Source organism: Fragaria vesca, linkage group LG5, assembly GCF_000184155.1.
Source record: "Fragaria vesca subsp. vesca linkage group LG5, FraVesHawaii_1.0, whole genome shotgun sequence".
Classification (NCBI taxonomy): domain Eukaryota; kingdom Viridiplantae; phylum Streptophyta; class Magnoliopsida; order Rosales; family Rosaceae; genus Fragaria; species Fragaria vesca.
In genome coordinates this window covers 2,518,272-2,536,116 of record NC_020495.1, presented here as the reverse complement: position 1 = coordinate 2,536,116, position 17,845 = coordinate 2,518,272, and the positions used below count along the sequence as shown (strand labels likewise).

General features: G+C 38.4%; 7 protein-coding genes and 1 non-coding gene across 8 annotated transcripts; 6 read left to right on the top strand and 2 right to left on the bottom strand.

The window, feature by feature from the left end:
• Positions 1–17: 17 nt before the first annotated feature.
• On the top strand, positions 18–1,929 carry LOC101310129. Its single transcript, XM_004300820.1, has 6 exons — positions 18–200; positions 314–375; positions 496–631; positions 1,073–1,145; positions 1,375–1,440; positions 1,714–1,929. Exons 1-6 carry the CDS (start codon positions 58–60, stop codon positions 1,927–1,929), a joined length of 696 nt encoding a protein of 231 aa, XP_004300868.1. The 5' UTR covers positions 18–57.
• A 616-nt stretch (positions 1,930–2,545) lies between these two features.
• LOC101311278 (UDP-glycosyltransferase 76F1-like) lies at positions 2,546–4,148 on the top strand. The gene is made up of 2 exons (XM_004298845.1): positions 2,546–3,017; positions 3,152–4,148. Exons 1-2 carry the CDS (start codon positions 2,546–2,548, stop codon positions 4,129–4,131), a joined length of 1,452 nt encoding a protein of 483 aa, XP_004298893.1. The 3' UTR covers positions 4,132–4,148.
• Positions 4,149–6,185: 2,037 nt separating this feature from the next.
• On the top strand, positions 6,186–6,707 carry LOC101310991. Its single transcript, XM_004298844.1, has 2 exons — positions 6,186–6,525; positions 6,619–6,707. The coding sequence occupies exons 1-2, from the start codon at positions 6,199–6,201 to the stop codon at positions 6,634–6,636; spliced, it is 345 nt and encodes a 114-aa protein (XP_004298892.1). The 5' UTR covers positions 6,186–6,198; the 3' UTR covers positions 6,637–6,707.
• A 1,648-nt stretch (positions 6,708–8,355) lies between these two features.
• On the top strand, positions 8,356–9,428 carry LOC101309839 (transcription factor TRY-like). The gene is made up of 3 exons (XM_004300819.1): positions 8,356–8,440; positions 8,541–8,628; positions 9,302–9,428. The coding sequence occupies exons 1-3, from the start codon at positions 8,356–8,358 to the stop codon at positions 9,426–9,428; spliced, it is 300 nt and encodes a 99-aa protein (XP_004300867.1).
• A 1,374-nt stretch (positions 9,429–10,802) lies between these two features.
• On the top strand, positions 10,803–12,813 carry LOC101310412 (probable WRKY transcription factor 53-like). Its single transcript, XM_004298842.1, has 3 exons — positions 10,803–11,451; positions 11,541–11,672; positions 11,979–12,813. Exons 1-3 carry the CDS (start codon positions 11,132–11,134, stop codon positions 12,592–12,594), a joined length of 1,068 nt encoding a protein of 355 aa, XP_004298890.1. The 5' UTR covers positions 10,803–11,131; the 3' UTR covers positions 12,595–12,813.
• A 114-nt stretch (positions 12,814–12,927) lies between these two features.
• Positions 12,928–14,480, bottom strand: LOC101310699. Its single transcript, XM_004298843.1, has 3 exons — positions 14,030–14,480; positions 13,425–13,442; positions 12,928–13,327 (listed from the first exon to the last, which is right to left on the bottom strand). The coding sequence occupies exons 1-3, from the start codon at positions 14,385–14,387 to the stop codon at positions 13,140–13,142; spliced, it is 564 nt and encodes a 187-aa protein (XP_004298891.1). The 5' UTR covers positions 14,388–14,480; the 3' UTR covers positions 12,928–13,139.
• A 120-nt stretch (positions 14,481–14,600) lies between these two features.
• TRNAS-GCU lies at positions 14,601–14,682 on the bottom strand. The gene has a single exon. It is a non-coding gene; the product is annotated as a tRNA-Ser (tRNA).
• A 303-nt stretch (positions 14,683–14,985) lies between these two features.
• On the top strand, positions 14,986–17,400 carry LOC101309549 (putative receptor protein kinase ZmPK1-like). The gene has a single exon (XM_004300818.1). The coding sequence runs from the start codon at positions 14,986–14,988 to the stop codon at positions 17,398–17,400; it is 2,415 nt and encodes an 804-aa protein (XP_004300866.1).
• The last annotated feature ends 445 nt before the right edge of the window (positions 17,401–17,845 follow it).

The window sequence follows — 17,845 nt, the reverse complement described above, 5'->3', positions numbered from 1 at the left end:
CATTTCAAAGCTTTCATCTTTTTCTGCAAATTCCAAAGGGCTTTTGCTTGACTAGGGATGGCCTCACCACCGAGTCCAAAACGCCGGCGTATAGATGACGACACAAATGAAACGGCGGCAAAATCGCCGGAGAAATCTTCCCCTGTGGTCGTCTTTGCTCACGGCGCCGGTGCTCCCTCTTCTTCTGATTGGATGATCAGGTCCCCCAAATCTCAATCTTCTCTTGTTTTGAGATATTACAAAAGGAAAGTTTGGATCTTTGAAATGTTGAGATTAAAGTTTGAAGCTTTTTGGGGATTTTGTGTTTTTTTAGATGGAAGGATATGTTGGGTAAAGCACTAAATGCTGTTGAAGTTGTTACTTTTGATTACCCATGTGAGTTTTACTTGTAATTTTGCTGAGATTTACTTTTAGGGGCTATATGATTGTGTGGGGTTGTTGTTCATGGGCTTGGTTAGTTGTGTAGTAATATCTTGAACTTGAAAATTTTGGCAGATATGTCTGGTGGGAAAAAGAGAGCTCCTCCGAAGGCTGAAAAGTTGGTTGATTTTCACGCCGATTTTGTGAAGCAAACTGTTGCTAAATACCCAGGTCATCCATTGGTTTTGGCTGGAAAATCTATGGGTTCAAGGTTACAATCATCTGACTTTTCTACTACAAGATTACTTGCTGTAGTTTGAAATGGTATTACTAGAAAATGTAGGAGAACTGATGAAGATGTAAATTGAGGCGTATACTTTTTTGGCGGCCTAAAAACTGTAATTCCACCCCTTGCTAGCGATTTAATTTGGATTCTAATGGAAAAACAAAATTTGCTTGGAAGTCAGCACAGGATGATATTACATAACCTAGAGTTCTGTAATTCAGAAGTGTTGTCGATGCATCCCATACATAATTGAGTTTCCTTTTAGCCTCCTATGGTGGAATTTGTGTAAAAACAAGAACCCATAATTTGGTCATTACATGCGTGTTCAGTAATGCAATAATAGAGAAGTTCAGTGTTTGTTGTACTCTAAACTGCTTATGACTAGGTGCTTTCTTTTATTGATCTCTCTACTTCATTGGTCTGTAGAGTGAGCTGCATGGTAGCTTGCAAGGAAGATATTCATGCTTCAGCAATTGTTTGCTTAGGATACCCACTAAAGGTTAGGTGTTACGAAGTTTTCCCCACATCACATTTTCTGTCCAAGATATATTTTTCTTCTTCTTCACTTCCATTTTGGGTATGCTTATTGGTTTAAAATTGTCTAGTCATAGTTTTCAATAACAAAGTTGGAAGTAAAATAGTTGATGAAATTGTCTGCGTCCACTCCACACACACAACTATGAAAATATGCCACTGATTGTGTTTGAGTTTGGATCCTTAAATTTCAGGGCATTAATGGGGCAGTGCGAGATGAAACTCTGTTGCAACTTTCAATTCCCATAATGTTTGTACAGGTAATTGTTTCACCAGAATTTGTTATTTGCCTTCTGTTTTTTGGTTAATGCGTTTGATATTTGTAGTCTGCTTTTTCTTTCCTATCTAATTGTTCACTTGCATCACATAATATAGAATGATCAAACCGTTGTGTTCGGTATCCTTCTTATATATGACTGATGAACCTGAATTGAGTCTTATCACATTCATTTCTTATACATGTTCAATATCTTGCTGATGCTTCTTATCTCATACACTTTTCTTGATTGCAAACTGCAATGATGTTCATTTAGGGTAGTAAAGATGCACTTTGTCCATTAGAAAAGCTAGAAGTTACTCGGAAGAAGATGAATTGTCTTAGTGGTTTGCATGTTATTGATGGTGGTGACCACTCTTTTAAGATTGGAAAGAAGCAACTGCAAACCACCGGATCAACGCAAGACCAAGCGGAAGATCTTGCTGTTGAGGCAATTGCAGCCTTTTTGTTGAGTTCTTTTGGAGATAGGTGACAGTTTATATTGCAAAGAGTTTCAATGTAACTTCAACTGTTGCATCCTGTTTATTAAGTATGAACTCTCTTCTCTTGCTGCTTTTGTGTTGAACACAGTATAAGAAGAATTTGATTTTCTTTGGGCTTCTGGCCTAGGTCTATAATTAATGAGTTTTATGTGATTATTTATAATGGTATGATGTTGGAGATAGTTTACATTGAGTACATAGTCAATCTGTAGGTGTATGTAACAGAACACGTAAAACAATTGGTTTAAACTTTTAGTTAACTAGAAATTCAAGCTCAGTTTGTGAAATTAGGGATCCAAAATTTCAAGACAAACACTATCTGTACAGAAACCGGGACATGGCAATTCAAAGCCACCTGCCATCATTATACAATCAATCATGAACCGTTAAACTAATCAATCTAGCTACAGTTACGAATATATATAATAATAGGAGGAAAAATCATGTTTTTATTACAGGCTGTGTTTTATATTTAATATATCTGATGTGATCTTCACTGATTCGGTTGGGTGGACTACATGTGAAGCAGTTGAGCAAGTGACTGGTTTCATCTATATTGCAAAAAAGTTTAACCTCTCTCATCATCGAGGTCTGAATTAAGTTGCGATGGAGCAAAGCAAGGGTAGGAGATTGATACTCTTCCCAGTACCTCTTCCAGGTCATGTAATACCGATGCTAGAGCTAGCCAACCTTCTACATTTCAAAGGCTTCTCCATAACCATAGTCCACACCCACTTCAACAAACTCAACCCTTCAAGCTATCCGCACTTAACCTTTCACTTGATCGATGAAGGCTTGTCTGAAAGCGAGGCATCCACAAAGGACATTGCCCATCTATTGACTCTTTTAGATCAGAAATGTGCTGAACCACTCAAGGAATGCTTGATCAGCTTGCTATCTGATGATTCGAAAGAGCCAGTTGCTTGTTTGATCACCGAATATCGCTTCTACTTCACTCAATCTCTTGCTGAGAGTTTGAAGCTACCAAGGCTACTGCTAAGGACTGGGGGTGCTTCTTCCTTGGCTGTTTATATTGCCTTCCCTCTTATGCGTGAAAAGGGTTACTACCCTAAACAAGGTAACATATATCACTTTGAACTCTGTATCTGGAACAATTGACCATTTGGCATTAGATTGGTGCTTCAATTATAACATACATATATCATTATTCTTTGACAGATTTCATAGATTGACCTTTTGTTTTGGCATTAGATTCTCAACTAGAAGAGCCGGTGAAAGAGTTTCCGCCTCTGAAAGTGAAAGATCTTCCAACTATCAAAACCAAGCAGAATCCAGAACAGTTTTTTCAAATGACCGCCAGTCGCTTGATCGATGAAGCGAATGCTTCACATGGAGTTATTATCAACACTTTTGAAGATATCGAAGGAAAGGCGCTTATAAGACTTCGTGATGAGCTATCCGCTCCGATTTTTGGAGTTGGTCCATTTCATAAGCCTTTCCCTACAACTGGTTCTTCAGGACCAGGTTGCACACTGAACTTGCCACAAGACCAGAGTTGTATTTCATGGCTCAACACCCAAGCACCAAATTCTGTTATCTATGTTGGGTTTGGGAGCCTTGCTACAATAAGTGAAGAGCAATTTTTGGAGCTAGCTTGGGGTCTAGCCAATAGCAACCAACCGTTTTTGTGGGTGGTTAGATCCGAGTTTGTTCAGGGTTCGAAATGGCTTGAAGCGTTGCCTGATAAATTGCTCGAAACTTTGTACGGGAAGGGCCACATTGTGAAATGGGCACCGCAGAAAGCAGTGCTGGCACATTCAGCAGTCGGAGCCTTTTGGACTCACAGCGGCTGGAACTCTACACTAGAGTGTATCAGTGAAGGGGTTCCTATGATCTGTATGCCATGTTCTGCTGATCAAATGATAAATGCTCGGTATGTGAGTGATGTTTGGAAAGTTGGGTTGCAGTTGGAGCATGGGAGAGAAAGAGGTGAGATTGAGAAAACAATTAGAAGACTAATGGTGGAGAAAGAAGGTGAAGAAATCAGACAAAATATGTCAAACCTAAAGGAGAAGGCAGATCTTTGCTTCAAACCAGGTGGCTCCTCGTATGAATGCTTGGAGGGCTTGGTTAGACACATTTTATCGTTGGAAGCCTGGAAGCCAACTGCCAACGTTCTACAAACTCGGACTGAAGCTACTATGAATCCCCTATTTGGTCTTAATGGTTAGATTAGTTGCCAAACAAGCTCTGCTTCTTTTGAATAAGCCTTTTCGTATTTGGTCTTTTGTTGAGTTTGTGTCCTCTTCCTCCTGTTGGCTGCGGCTATGAGCAATAAATCTGGATTTATATGAAAGAATGTACGTATCTGAAATAAAAAGTTGTTTCTAGTTTTAAATGCTTATTTCTTTGTCCGACTAGGAATGTTATTCCATTGATCCATTCCTTGAACGACCAATAAAACTCGTAAAAACACGCAAAACAAATCTAATACAACAGATAGCAGAGTCTAAGGCTTTTGAGAGGGATTGGGGTGTTAAGAGTATATATATAGGCCCAATCCAATATAGGCCCAGTTCACGTCTAAGACGGTCCCGTCCATATTATTGTGCTGGAGAACAAGTCAGTTTTGACAGTTTTTTCCAGTACCTTTCCTCAAGTTAATAATTGATTTCTCTTCTTGTGTCTTGTATCAATAACCAGAAAATATCAAGTACTACTTTCTTTCTCTTCTTTTCTTTGTTTCAGAGATTAGTTTAGCTTTCTTGTTCTTCAATTATCAAATCATGCCCATGGTAGATTTTCAACATGGGGAACCCTTTTGTGGTCTCCTACTCATACTAGGTAAAAGATTAAGGCTCCCTCGATCATTATAACTTATAAGCAGATCGGTGAGTGGTAGCACACCACCTCCATCGGTCGGGCCAAACCAGATGTGCCCTATACCTAGCTGACAATCTCCACCAACAGTAATCTCCGATGTACGTATACCAGAGGCACCGGCGCACGGTATTAAACCCTAGGTCAAGAGGCGACATGTTAGCTGTTAGGTCTCTTGATTTCTTTCTACTCATTGGTTAGCGTTTCTGATACTTGCATTATTTAAAGAAAAGCATGCATCACATGTTATTTGTTATATATAGTGGGACAGGATATATATGACCGAGATATCATCTCTTATAATGGATACAACATGCATGTCAGAATCAGGTTCAATAATTTGAGTTTGAAAGAAAAAACTAGAAGATCAATTATTTTGTAGTTGACAGGATCCACGCGAAACAGTGTCCCCAACACAATCACCGATTGTGATCCTCTTCCCAGCACTATGATCATGATCATAGCTGATTAGTACTGTAGAACTGGCTCATTGGACTCTCTTTGTCTCGAAAAGGTTTGTAGTTCTGCAATGAGGCCATGGAAAGTGAGAGTTCTAAACTTCTACTCTCTTGGGGTTTCTTGCATTTTTATAGGCAATGGTTTGGCCATCTTTCTTTTTAATTTTCTTTTGCATTTCTTGATGGTTAATAGCATTTATTCTTTTAGTAGTGGTTATTGGCATTGTCTACGCGATCTAGAGCTTGGATTCCCTTTGCTTTTCATCTTATCATCTTTTGAATCTGCCTTTTGCAAAGTATTTAGAATGTGGAGAATATGTCCTCTGCATATTGAAAGCACTATGCAGGGACGGGAATGATCAAGTGATCAACCTCCGGAAGCAGCTGGGTTGTGACTCGTGGAGGATCGTTATTCAATGAGTACAGTAGGTCAGTAGCCAATCTTGGTTCTTATGATTTCACAATATATAAGAAATGCAATTCTGTAAGGATTTATGTCAATTATAATGAAATTCATACTCTAGAGGCATCGATCGACAGCAACGGTAGAATTGATCACATTTGACTCATCATTCTGTGGATTTTGAAGAAAGAAAAGGCGTGTGCCTGATGATTACCGGAACCCTCTATATCTCAAGGAATAAAGGGTGTTTTGACTGTTCTGCAAAAGCAGATTCTACAAGGGTGATAGTGATATAAGAATGAATCCCACCAAGTCCTCAAATGCCTACATAAGAGCTTCACTCTGCATGCGGCATGCCTTCAACACCAAGCAAGCGATCGATCCAAAAGCTCAAGAACTTAAAAGTTAAAATTACCCTTTCGTTTCGATCCCTTAACTAAATCCTCAGTAGCATGGCCTCAATCCAATGCCACAGGCCTACCAATGAGGCATGCCAGCAAAAATGCCACAAGCCTAGCAGCAACCAGAGCTCATCTCCGGGACAAAAGGTGTCTGAGATGGCTGGCTTCTTGAAAGGAGGAGGTCATCGTATGCATGGACAACCACACACCACCACTGCATGCTACAGCGAAACCGTAACCTACAAGACCTCTGACGAACACCAGGGCTTGGGCGGCCCGAAGCACCACGTAGGTAGTACTACTGATCATGGGGTGCTTGCATGCAATGGAAAGACCAAGCAGACTAGAGGTGATCGCCACATGAAGGAGAGAGACGGCAGAAATCTGTTTCAGAAGATCAAGGATAGGATTTCTGGTGATAGCAGCTGCAGTGACGACAGTGAGAGCGACAGTGACAACGAAGGCAACTGCCGCAAACACAAGGTAATTTAGTCATCGCATATACGCATATACTGGTACACATGCAGTTCTTGTTTGTTTGTTTATTTTGACATTTGTTTTGATTGAAAATTGCAGAACAAAATGCATGCATGATCAGCCATGGGAATCAAAACGGGTCGTCATGAGTGGAAATGAAGAGATACATGCCACGCACTATATATGTATTATGTATAATAAATGAATAAATAAACACCAACATATATAAATGTGCCTCTTAACATTTATCCTAGTGATATCTGTGGTTACATAGTGTTTGCGAAAATGATTAAATGTATTATGTAAGTCTCTAAAAATAATATTTCTTGTTATTAATATTTGAACTTGTGAATTCACTAAATAATTAAACGGCATAAAAATAATTTTGTTATTTAGAACTAATATTGTCAAAAACTCAAACTCAAAATATATGGTAAAAGTAAAAACATCCTCATCTTTCAATTTTAAGAAGGTCTCCTTTTGATCAAACACAAGCAAACACACACGCACACAAGCATGACATGAAGAGTAATCAGTGGCGGAGCCAAGATTTGAACCTTAGGGGGTCCAAACATTATAACATAAGTGTGTATTAAAATTTTGTAAAAAGTTACCTGACTCGATATTTAATTTGATCATCTTTAAATGAAGCAAAATTTTATTATATACATCTCATAAACTCGTGCAACGTTAAAAGTGTACGAATGAAGAAAGTAGTTATTTACGCATCACTTAATACTTCACATTTTTTATTTTTGGTAAATTCATTAATTTTCATGTTTACTAATTAAAAGAAATAAATTATCTTAACAATTTCGATTGGTAAGACATAAATACCAATCAATTTTATAGATACATTTCTTAATATAATTGATTTATCATTCAAGATTAATTGATAGGTAGAAAATTTAAAAAGGGTTTAATGATATAATTAAACAGATTTTAATGATAATTAGCTAACTAAGCACCTAAACTTTAACTTTGCAAAACCCAAAGGGGGTCAGACCCCTTCAGGCCTGATCAAAGCTCCGCCACTGAGAGTAATTGTTGCCATTTGCCAAGAAATATCACTATATACCAGATCCAGCAACCCTACGTCAAAACGTATTTTCGTATGATTAGGCTTATATAGAGCTGTCAAGTCATGTTCCAGCATCATATATTAATTGGACTATGTCTCAAGTGGCTCTGGCTCTCTGGGGACCCTTAATATTTGGGATTATTGCCTATCCAAGTCTCCAACCATACCCCACTTAATCTACGTCCATATTTTAGGATTATTTCTTAGAAAATATGTCTTTATTTATTTTTATGGTGTATATTTTTATTTTAAACTAACTTTTTAATCGAATTTTCACATCTTTCACCATCTAATATTTAAATACTAATGTATAAATCATCTTTGTAAAATTTCAGCCAATTTAGTTATCATTAAGGCACTCAAAACTGTGTTTTTCTGTTATAAATATGAACGGTTCAAGTTCGACAGAATTATATTCGTCCATTGATTTAATCGAATTCTGTTCAAGTCCCATAGAGAGAAAATAATTGCAACAACTACAGAACTACCGGTCAACTGGATTTTATATACGAGCCTGATCAATCGATTGAGGTCAATCAATTGCACCAGTCGTTCATGCAGCAGCTAGGCAATTGCAAAAGTTAACATTGATTAAAATCTTTTTCTCTTTTGGTTAATTAAAACACGTCCTCGTATATATATAGCCAGTTGCTCGACCACCTTACCATGCAAAATCTTATTCTCTTATCTCTTATCTCTTTGTTATATGAGCTAGCTAGCTAGGTAGCTCTCTGTGTCGGTGCATGAGTCAGAATATGGATAATCTTCTACAAAATACTGAAAATAGTACCATTTCCATTTCTAGTACTACTAGTGCTACTGCTTCCAGCAACTCAGAAGGTCTAGTACTACTACGTACCGCTTCTTTTTTTCTTAATTTTATAGTAAGAACTAAGAAGTAAGCTATGGAATGTTCACTCTATATTGTTAAGGCGCGCAGAAGTAAGCAGTATGGAGCGGAAGCTCGTAAAGATGAGTGAACAAGAGAAAGATCTGATCAACAGGATGCACAGACTGGTTGGAGATAGGTAATAATTGTTGTTTTGGTTATATGTATGTGTGTGTGTATCAAATTATCGATCTTTGTGTAGCTTTTGATCAATATTGTAGTTCAAATATTAATCTATATGGTATATATGGCTCCAAGTTTCAGCCTTATTAATGCTAAAGCAATTTCCAAACCAGGTGAATCGTTTGTTTTCAATCAAGTCTTTGAAGTTAAATATCTGTAATCAGCAAACCAGGTGAATCGTTGAGGAATCTGGTAATTGATTAGACAGAAATCACATAATCCTCGTACATGATGTCAATATAGAGACTTGATTGATTGTTGATTTAACAACTGGGATTTGTTGAACCTCAAAACGCAAATAGTGATTCCATTTTGAGATAATGCATTTACATACGTATGACAAGCAGAGTTTATGTTTATAAAATTGGTCTTCTAAAAGGAACATATATACTTTGTTATATATTTCAATTTCTATGGTCTCAGAAACGAGGGGGGAGAGTGAGAAACATGAGAAAGGATAGGTGAGAGATTACTTTTAAGAGAAGATATAAGTAAGCCAAGTAACCGGTAATTGACTAATTGTCACATTTCTGCATCTGGGAAAAGTTTTACCATTAATTGTTTGGAAACGCAGATAGTAGTTGAACTAAATTGGATCATGTATTGTGACAATAAATTGAATTTAGCAGGTGGGATTTGATAGCCGGGCGGATTCCAGATCGTAAAGCAGAAGACATAGAGAGATTCTGGATACTAACACATACTGAGCCGTTTTCCGGCCAGAAGAAAGAACAGAAAGAAGCAATGAACGGATAGACTGCCATTTAATTATTCATCTCCAAAACTGCAGCGATTTTTTTGTTCTCTCTCTTTTGGTTATTTATCTTTTTTTTTTTGAAAATAAATTTTGGTTATTTATCTTTGTTTTCAAAACATTGACATTTCCATTTGTAGTTACTAAATATTTTTGTTTCAGATGTTTATACTAGATTTCAAATCAAAACACATTATATATCTCTATTGCCCTTTCGTCATCCTATTACGTACATATATCCTATTATGGTAGCTGACAAGATGACAAACTTGGGGCTGTCAAATGTATTATTTACTTTGTATGATAATCCTCCTACTAAGCTTCATGGGTTATTGCAGGCGGATTATTTGGGTTTTCCAAATTATAGGTTTTTATAGTGGGAGGATTGTCTGGTTTTTATGGGTAGAATAAACAATGTCATTTGAAATGTTGTTTTGGTTTGTTGTTGGAATGGTTTTAGCGTAGTCCTTATTCCTCACCTCATATAATTTCTTTTTATTATAAATAAAAAAAATCTGATAAGAGACAGGCTGTGGGCTCCCAGTTGTAACGGTCCTCTTCGGGTTAGAGTGTGTGCTCTGTCACCCAACATACTGCTACAAAAGAGCTGATATCGCATAATCTTTGTAAGTGAATTAAAAAAAAAAAAATAACAGAAGCATATTACTATTCCTCTTGAAAAATATATACTAGACTAGAAGGACCCCACATGTTCGAGGGATGTAGAAGAGAGTTTGATGTGTAAACGATGATCTATCTTACATCAAACTTATTTGTTTTATTTTAAAGTTTTTTGATGTGTGGGAAATGGCATAATTGATATTATTCTACATAGTTTCAACAGTACAAAGTTCTTAAGACCTTTGTGATTCTTGTATTCTCCAGTAAAGCGCGGCTGCAGAAGACGTTCTAGATCCTCAAGTTAAACAACAATATAAGTGGAATGTGTTTTTAATGGGAGTTGAAATCCCTGTCAAAGTTTACATCATACTTTGCAAAATAAAACCCAACAACCTCTTACTATTGCAGTTTGCTCAGTACTGGGAAGAAGTGAGTGTGTTACCAAACAATAACGCGGAATACGGTTTGAAAATTCATAGCAAAACACTAAGCTCTTAGTCTCATGCATCTCTGACTATCTAGCTTTCCCAATCATGCATATTTCCACAAACGACGAATCGTAGAGAGCAAAGGAGAGTGCTGAGTGAGAGACCCTTTTACAAGTTAAAGGAATTATTATATAGAACTGGTCAGCATATATGACCAAAGACCAGTCAGAGCTGAATAACTCGGTTTCTTCGTCAAAGCTTCAACTTTCTATCTTCCCAATCCAAAGAGGCACCTATATATACAACACCCCCTCACTCTCTCATTTCAAACACAACTCTCTCACTCTCTCTCTCTCTCTTTGCCTCTGCAGCTTCACATACTCAATACCCTTCTTCTGTTCTCTGCCCAACTCAGTTCCTTGCAAGCTACTTCCATGTTCATAGCTTCTTCCTCTAAAAAACAATCCGGGTCCTCAAGATCTCGTTGGCTTCTTCAACTCTTGCTGCAAAGTTTGAAGCTTTTTGCTTCTTGAAAATCCGAGATTATGATGATGTGCTGATATTGTAGCTGCATAGTGCTGTTTCAGATACGTACCTAGTTCAGTTCTGTGATATAGTTTGCGGCACAGTCCCTGTTGAGATACAGAATTGCAGAAATGGATACTGCTAGTAAGAGCTGGGAGCAGAAGTCACTGGTGGGGGAGATCATTGAAGGGATGGAGCTAGCACAACAGTTAAGGCTGAGTCTGAATGCAACATCAGCTTCATCAGAAAACAGGGAATTTTTAGTGCAGAGGATATTGACCTCATACGAAAAGGCCCTCTTACTACTGCAGTTGAGTGGCTCGCCTCAGACATCTCAATCGGCTGTGCTTCAGGATTTTCGTATGTCTGCCAACACAAGTCCTTGTGGTGATGACTATAACCACATGAGTTTCAAGGATCATCAGGACCTGCAAGAAATCTCCAAAAAGAGGTAACTTTAGACTATATCAAGTCATAGAATATGAACAAGAAAACAATGTTAATTGATAACTAATATGCTTCCTGCTACACTTTTTGCAGAAAGAGCATGGCCAAATGGACTGACCATGTCATAAGGGTTAGCTCTGAGAATGGGATTGAAGGATCTCAGGAAGACGGCCACAGCTGGAGAAAATATGGGCAGAAAGATATTCTAGGAGCCAAATATCCTAGGTAATAAAACAGTCTCTTTTTTAAATATTTATCTTATCCTTCTATAAAATCCATTTCACACATACAATCATCTGCAGCAATCTTCACTGATGCCACGTATAAAAAAGCAAGATATAGTACCCTTTCCATTACACGCACACACACCTAGTGGAAATCAGAATCATCAATGAGAAAAGAAGTCCAACACACCTATTATGTAAAACTTGAACTGACCCACAAAAGGAGAAACACACACCTCTTCAAAGGCATAGTTTTCACTCTGTTATGAAGATATCTGATGATGAACCTTTTTGCTTATATTTGCAGAAGCTATTATAGATGCACCTTTAGGAACACACAAAGCTGCTGGGCTACAAAGCAAGTGCAGAGAGCAGATGAAGACCCAACCATATTTGAAATCACATACAAAGGAAAGCATACCTGCTCTCATGGCAGCAATTCAGTTCCACCACCACCATCACCAGAACAGCAAGAGCAAAAAAGACACAAGCGCGAGAACGTTTCTGAACCACAGCAGTCTCAAGTGACTCAAATGAGCTTTCCAACTAATCTGAGGGTCGACACTGAGAATTTGGAAGACAAAGAGATGATGGAATCTCCATTCTCTTTTACTTCGACTTCATTTGGATGCATGCCGAGTGGAGATGACTTCCTATCTTCAATGTTTGATAATGAGAATTTCTTTGGCAATTTCTCTCAACCTTTGCTATCTCCAGCTGCAGGCGAATCAAATTACTACTTGGCACCACCAAGCCAAATGAGAAACATTGCAGTAAATGAGCAACTTTCAGGATCTGATCTCACTGAGATAATCTCAGCCACCAATTCCAGAACCAATTCTCCAATCCCAGACATGGATTTCCCATTGGATCTAGTGGAACTCGACCCCAATTTCCCATTTGATACTCCAGGATTTTTCTGATAATTCTACTTAGGTTTCAGGATAAAAATAAGTAGCATTTAGGTTGCTGCTAGATTGTTAGAAGTCTTGGATCAACCATGTACTATACGAGAGGAAGAAGACTTGTAAAACATAAGAGTTTCTTTCTGATGTTGGCCAAGTGTAGGATTGATTATTAAAACAAGTTTTCTAAGTAGTTTTCTTTTAATTCCACTTGAATCTTCCTAATTGGTTCACAATATAGCAGCAGTTGCATACATACAAACACATCATATACGCAAGTACAGAAAGCAGGGATATTGGAAGAACAAAAACAATAATTTGATTCTACTTGCAATATTCAGCAATGAAAATAACGAAAAGGTTGTCACTTTATATATGTTGAATGAGAGATTATGGTTTCTCAGGAGAACATCATAAAACAGACTGCATAGATACAAGGCATATACATTTAGTGGCTTGTTGTAAAGCAGAAGAGAAAGAGTATAAGGCTGATTGGCTGAAAGCTAACTAGAGAATTTAAACGCAATAGGAATGAACACAAAAGCAAAATATATCTCGTGCACCTAAATTGAAGTTTTCTTTTCCTCTTTCAACCCTGGAATAGGATCTGACGTTCCTTCTTTTGCTTTAGCTTCCCTCAGAGCTTCTCTCAACCCCAACACAATGAATATGTTGGTTAGAGTGAGAAGCGACTCAGCCCCACCATGTAACCAATCAACATTCGCCAAGGAAGTGCTGTAGTTCACCTTTGCTGTTGAGCCACATACAGAGAGTAAGACAGTTAGGCACTGATACATTTACTCAATTGCTTATGAAGTGTACAACATTCTCAGACAGAGAAAACTTACCATAAATTCCTGCAGGGACTGATCAGCATTGACATGAAAGCAAAGAACAAAATTGAAGTATGTCAGAGTTGAAAGGCAGCAATTGACAGTAAAAACTGACACAAGCAAGGCAAATTAAACGAGAACTATATGTTCAGAGTTCAGACAATGAAATTTTCAGTCAAAACTAAAGCATGCTGAAACAAAATCATGTATAGGAAAGAGTGATATCCCCTTCTCATGCAAATAAATTGATCAAAGGACCATTCACCTGCATGATTATAACTATATTACAATGTGCTAGATAGAAACACAAGCATTATTCTTTCAGATTTCAAATTTTACCAGGAACCTGTCTTTGAATTTATATATAAGCAACATTAAAAATCAACCAAGTAGAAAATATAATAGTTACCAGCAACTTGACAATTGTGTAAAGAGTGAGCAAGTCCAATTTAAACTTTCCACTTATTCACCATGTAGAAAAGAGTCATGGTTTCAATATCAATTATGAGATTCAAGAATTGCTAATTGGAATTTACAACCCACTTAGGAGCTTAATACAACAGTCAACAGGAAAATGTAAAAAGACAAAGAAAATAAAGGGTAGGGAGCTGAAAACTCACTGGTTGCCCCAACAAAGGCTAGCAAGAAGTAAAACCCAAAAAGGGTGAGCTTTGGGGCAGTCTTGGACTTGGTGAGGAAGTACAAGAAACCAAGATACGGAAACAAAGAAGCAGCAAACAGCTGTGAAGCTATGCTCTGTGAATCAATGTTGGGTGCCCATGGGTCAACTGGAAACATCACCCCACAGACAATCCCACCTCTTATGTCTCCACTTCTCTGTGTGTAACTCTTGGGGTTTCTGTTTCTTAGTGGTGGGTTCGGTTGGGGACTTTGCAAGAAAGAAGAGGAACCCAGAAAATGTGGAGGGATAACAAAGTTGGGAACTTTGCAATGAAACTGAACACAAGTAATAGTCATTGAGATAGAGAGAGTTGCAGGATGTCAGTAAGTTTAAGGTTGGAGTGCGTGTGTGGTTGAAGAAGATGGCTGCGTTTTGCTATTATCAAAGTCAAAATGAGTAACTGATCAACACCGTTGGTTTTATTTAGAAATGAAATAAACTGAAAGCCGCCCGCCCTAAGAGATTCAAAGTCAGAGTGAGTAACAAAAGTTTTTAAAAAAAAAAGTAAACGTCGCCAGAGAGATTCGAACTCTCGCGGGGAACCCCCATGTACTTAGCAGGCACACGCCTTAACCACTCGGCCAAAGCGAGAGTTCTTATCCACAGTAAAAAGCACACATCTCTATATCAAATGAGTGCTGTTGTTATCAAATGCATTTGCAGAATGTGAAATGTGTTTTGTAATCGGAGTTGGCCACATTACGCCATGTAAATATATTGACTTTCTTCCTTGATGCTAAAGCTTCGGTTGACCGGGAAAGCGGGACAAAGTCTTGGATTTTCATTGGTCTACTGCAATTCCAATCCTCTTCGACAACAATGGCACTGTCCTTCTATATATACTCCCTCTGTGTTGTTGAACAATCACAACCAAAACTTGACACAACTTCAGAAATGGGGTATGATGATCACCAACGACCAAAGTTCCCTTCTTTTCTTATTTTCTGTTTCATCACTCTGTTATTCCACTCTTCTGCAACTGCAAAGACCCACAACACATTACAGAGAGGCTCCTCTCTCTCAGTGAAACATGGTGTATCAGAGTTCCTGACCTCTCCAGACAACTCTTTCACATGTGGCTTCTATGGTGTTGGCACAAATGCCTACTGGTTCTCCATCTGGTTTACCAACTCCAAGGACAAAACCTTAGTTTGGATGGCCAACAGAAACCGACCCGTCAATGGCTTGGGATCCAAGGCCTCACTGACCCGAGATGGCTCCATGGTCTTGACAGATGTGGATGGCACTCAAGTCTGGTCTCCCACCCTCAACTCCAGCTCTGCCAACCTTGCTGAAAGCGCTGAGCTTTTGAATTCTGGCAACCTTGTTCTCAGAGGTCCACAAGGTGAAATTCTATGGCAAAGCTTTGATTTTCCAACTCATACTCTTCTCCCTAACCAACTTTTTACCAAGGACATGAAGTTGGTGTCTAATAAGTTAGGGAAGGGTGACTTTGGTAGTGGCTTTTATAATCTCAATTTTGATAGTGACAATGTGTTGAGGCTCGTCTATGATGGTCCTGACATGTCAAGCGTTTACTGGCCTGATCCTAATTATAATGCGTTTAAGAATGGTAGAACAAACTATAACAGTAGCAGAATTGTTGTTTTTGATGATTTGGGTAGATTTTTGTCTAGTGATGGTTTCGAGTTTAGTGCATCTGACATGGGTTTGGGGATAAAAAGGCGGTTGACTATGGATTATGATGGGAATTTGAGACTCTATAGTCTTAATGCCACAGGGTTTTGGGTGGTGACATGGGAAGCTCTGTCACAGAATTGTAGGATACATGGGATTTGTGGGAGAAATGGGATTTGTGTTTATACACCAGAGCCTAAATGTTCATGTCCTCCTGGCTATGAGGTGTTGGATAAAACGGACTGGAACAAAGGTTGCAAGCCTAAGTTCAACCTTACATGCTCAGACCCAGTGAAATTCATAGAGATGCCAAATGCCGACTTCTATGGATTTGATGTCAAAAAAGATGCCTCCATCACGTTAGAAGCTTGCAGAAAACTGTGCATAGATGATTGCCGGTGTCAAGCATTTCGTTACAAGCAAGTAGATCAAGTAACCATGAATTCGTGTTTCATAAAAGATGCTCTTTTCAATGGGCACAAGTCTCCGTATTACGGAGGCACCTTATACTTGAAAGTACCTCTTGGCGTGAATACATCATTACCTCCGATCCTCAGTGTGACTGATTCATGCATGAACAATGAAACCATGGCTGTGACAGTAGGTTCTGCTTCAATGTATGACAAAGCAACCAAAAGGGTGAGATGGGTGTATCTGTATTCTTTTGCTTATGCAGTTGGTGCAGTTGAATTTCTTTTCATAGTATCAGGTTGGTGCCTACTTTTCCGAAGACATGGCGCTGTAGCTCCCACCTTGCATGATGACTTCCGTCGGATTTCAAGTCATTTCAGAATGTATCTCTATTCCGAGCTCAAGAAGGCAACTCAGAACTTCAAGGAAGAGTTGGGAAGAGGGGCTTCTGGAAGAGTGTATAAGGGTGTTCTAGAAGACAAAAGAGTTGTAGCTGTCAAGAAATTGGAAGAAATTTATCATGCAGAAGAAGTGTTTTGGGCAGAAGTAACCACAATCGGCAAAATCCATCACATGAATCTAGTGAGGACCTGGGGATTCTGTTCAGAGAATAACCATAGGCTCCTGATCTCTGAGTTTATCGAAAATGGATCTTTGGACAAGCATTTGTTCTCTTCAAGTTTTCTTGCATGGAAAGAAAGGTTTAAAGTTGCTTTGGGGATAGCTAAAGGTTTGGCCTATCTTCACCATGAGTGTCTAGAGTGGGTTATACATTGTGATGTGAAGCCTGAAAATGTACTCCTAAACAGTGAATTTGAGCCTAAGATTGCTGATTTTGGGCTTGCAAAGTTATCTCAGAGAGGCAGCCGCGGTTCACATTTCTCTCAAATGAGAGGAACAAAAGGTTATATGGCTCCAGAGTGGGCTTCCAACCTTCCAATCACTGCAAAAGTTGATGTGTACAGTTATGGAGTGATGATTCTAGAGATAGTGAAGGGTATTCGGCTTTCAAGTTGGGTGATGGAGGGTGATGATGAGGAGATAGAAACGGAGATGACAAGGTTTATCAGAGAAGTGAAACATAGAATACTATTAGGAGAAGAGTCATGGATAGAGGAAATGGTGGATCCAAGGTTGGATGGTGAATACAACAGGAGCGAAGCAGCAAAGATGGTTGAGATTGGTATTTCCTGTGTGGAGGAAGATAGGTCTAAAAGACCAACAATGGATGCAATTGTACAAATACTGCTAGAATGTTAATGGTGATCTTATATTCTTATATTCATTCTCCAAAATAAAGTAGCGGTTAAAAAGTTGTTTGTGGATGTCTTTTTGAGGTTTTATTTTGATAACCACTAGAACTAGAACTACTAGTTGCTTTTGTATAAGTTCACTTGAAATGTTTTGAGTGATCACAAGAAGTGTCCTTTGCTTTGTTTCCAATGTTAGTGCATAATTGTATATAGTCTTCCAAGTAATTAATATATAGAAAATTTCACAACAGTCCTCTTTTCAACATTTTTTCCCTTATAGATCCACCTTAAACTTTTTACCCACATAAGTCCACCTTTTGATCCAAATCCATCCGTTTATTTTTTTTCTATATCTAAATTACCCTCCCTTCCCTCTTTTCCCCAAATCAGTTTCTCAATTTCTCTCGTTCTCTCTCCCCTCCCTCCTTTCCCCAAATCACTCTCTCTCTCTC

Coding starts and splice junctions, on each gene's coding strand:
- LOC101310129 (XM_004300820.1), top strand. CDS start 58: ATGGCCTCACCACCGAGTCCAAAACGCCGGCGTATAGATGACGACACA. Junction 376..495: donor TGTTACTTTTGATTACCCAT/GTGAGTTTTACT, acceptor AAATTTTGGCAG/ATATGTCTGGTGGGAAAAAG. Junction 1,146..1,374: donor GCTTAGGATACCCACTAAAG/GTTAGGTGTTAC, acceptor CTTAAATTTCAG/GGCATTAATGGGGCAGTGCG.
- LOC101311278 (XM_004298845.1), top strand. CDS start 2,546: ATGGAGCAAAGCAAGGGTAGGAGATTGATACTCTTCCCAGTACCTCTT. Junction 3,018..3,151: donor GGGTTACTACCCTAAACAAG/GTAACATATATC, acceptor TTTTGGCATTAG/ATTCTCAACTAGAAGAGCCG.
- LOC101310991 (XM_004298844.1), top strand. CDS start 6,199: ATGGCTGGCTTCTTGAAAGGAGGAGGTCATCGTATGCATGGACAACCA.
- LOC101309839 (XM_004300819.1), top strand. CDS start 8,356: ATGGATAATCTTCTACAAAATACTGAAAATAGTACCATTTCCATTTCT. Junction 8,441..8,540: donor TGCTTCCAGCAACTCAGAAG/GTCTAGTACTAC, acceptor TAAGGCGCGCAG/AAGTAAGCAGTATGGAGCGG. Junction 8,629..9,301: donor CACAGACTGGTTGGAGATAG/GTAATAATTGTT, acceptor TGAATTTAGCAG/GTGGGATTTGATAGCCGGGC.
- LOC101310412 (XM_004298842.1), top strand. CDS start 11,132: ATGGATACTGCTAGTAAGAGCTGGGAGCAGAAGTCACTGGTGGGGGAG. Junction 11,452..11,540: donor CAAGAAATCTCCAAAAAGAG/GTAACTTTAGAC, acceptor CACTTTTTGCAG/AAAGAGCATGGCCAAATGGA. Junction 11,673..11,978: donor CTAGGAGCCAAATATCCTAG/GTAATAAAACAG, acceptor TTATATTTGCAG/AAGCTATTATAGATGCACCT.
- LOC101310699 (XM_004298843.1), bottom strand. CDS start 14,387: ATGACTATTACTTGTGTTCAGTTTCATTGCAAAGTTCCCAACTTTGTT.
- LOC101309549 (XM_004300818.1), top strand. CDS start 14,986: ATGGGGTATGATGATCACCAACGACCAAAGTTCCCTTCTTTTCTTATT.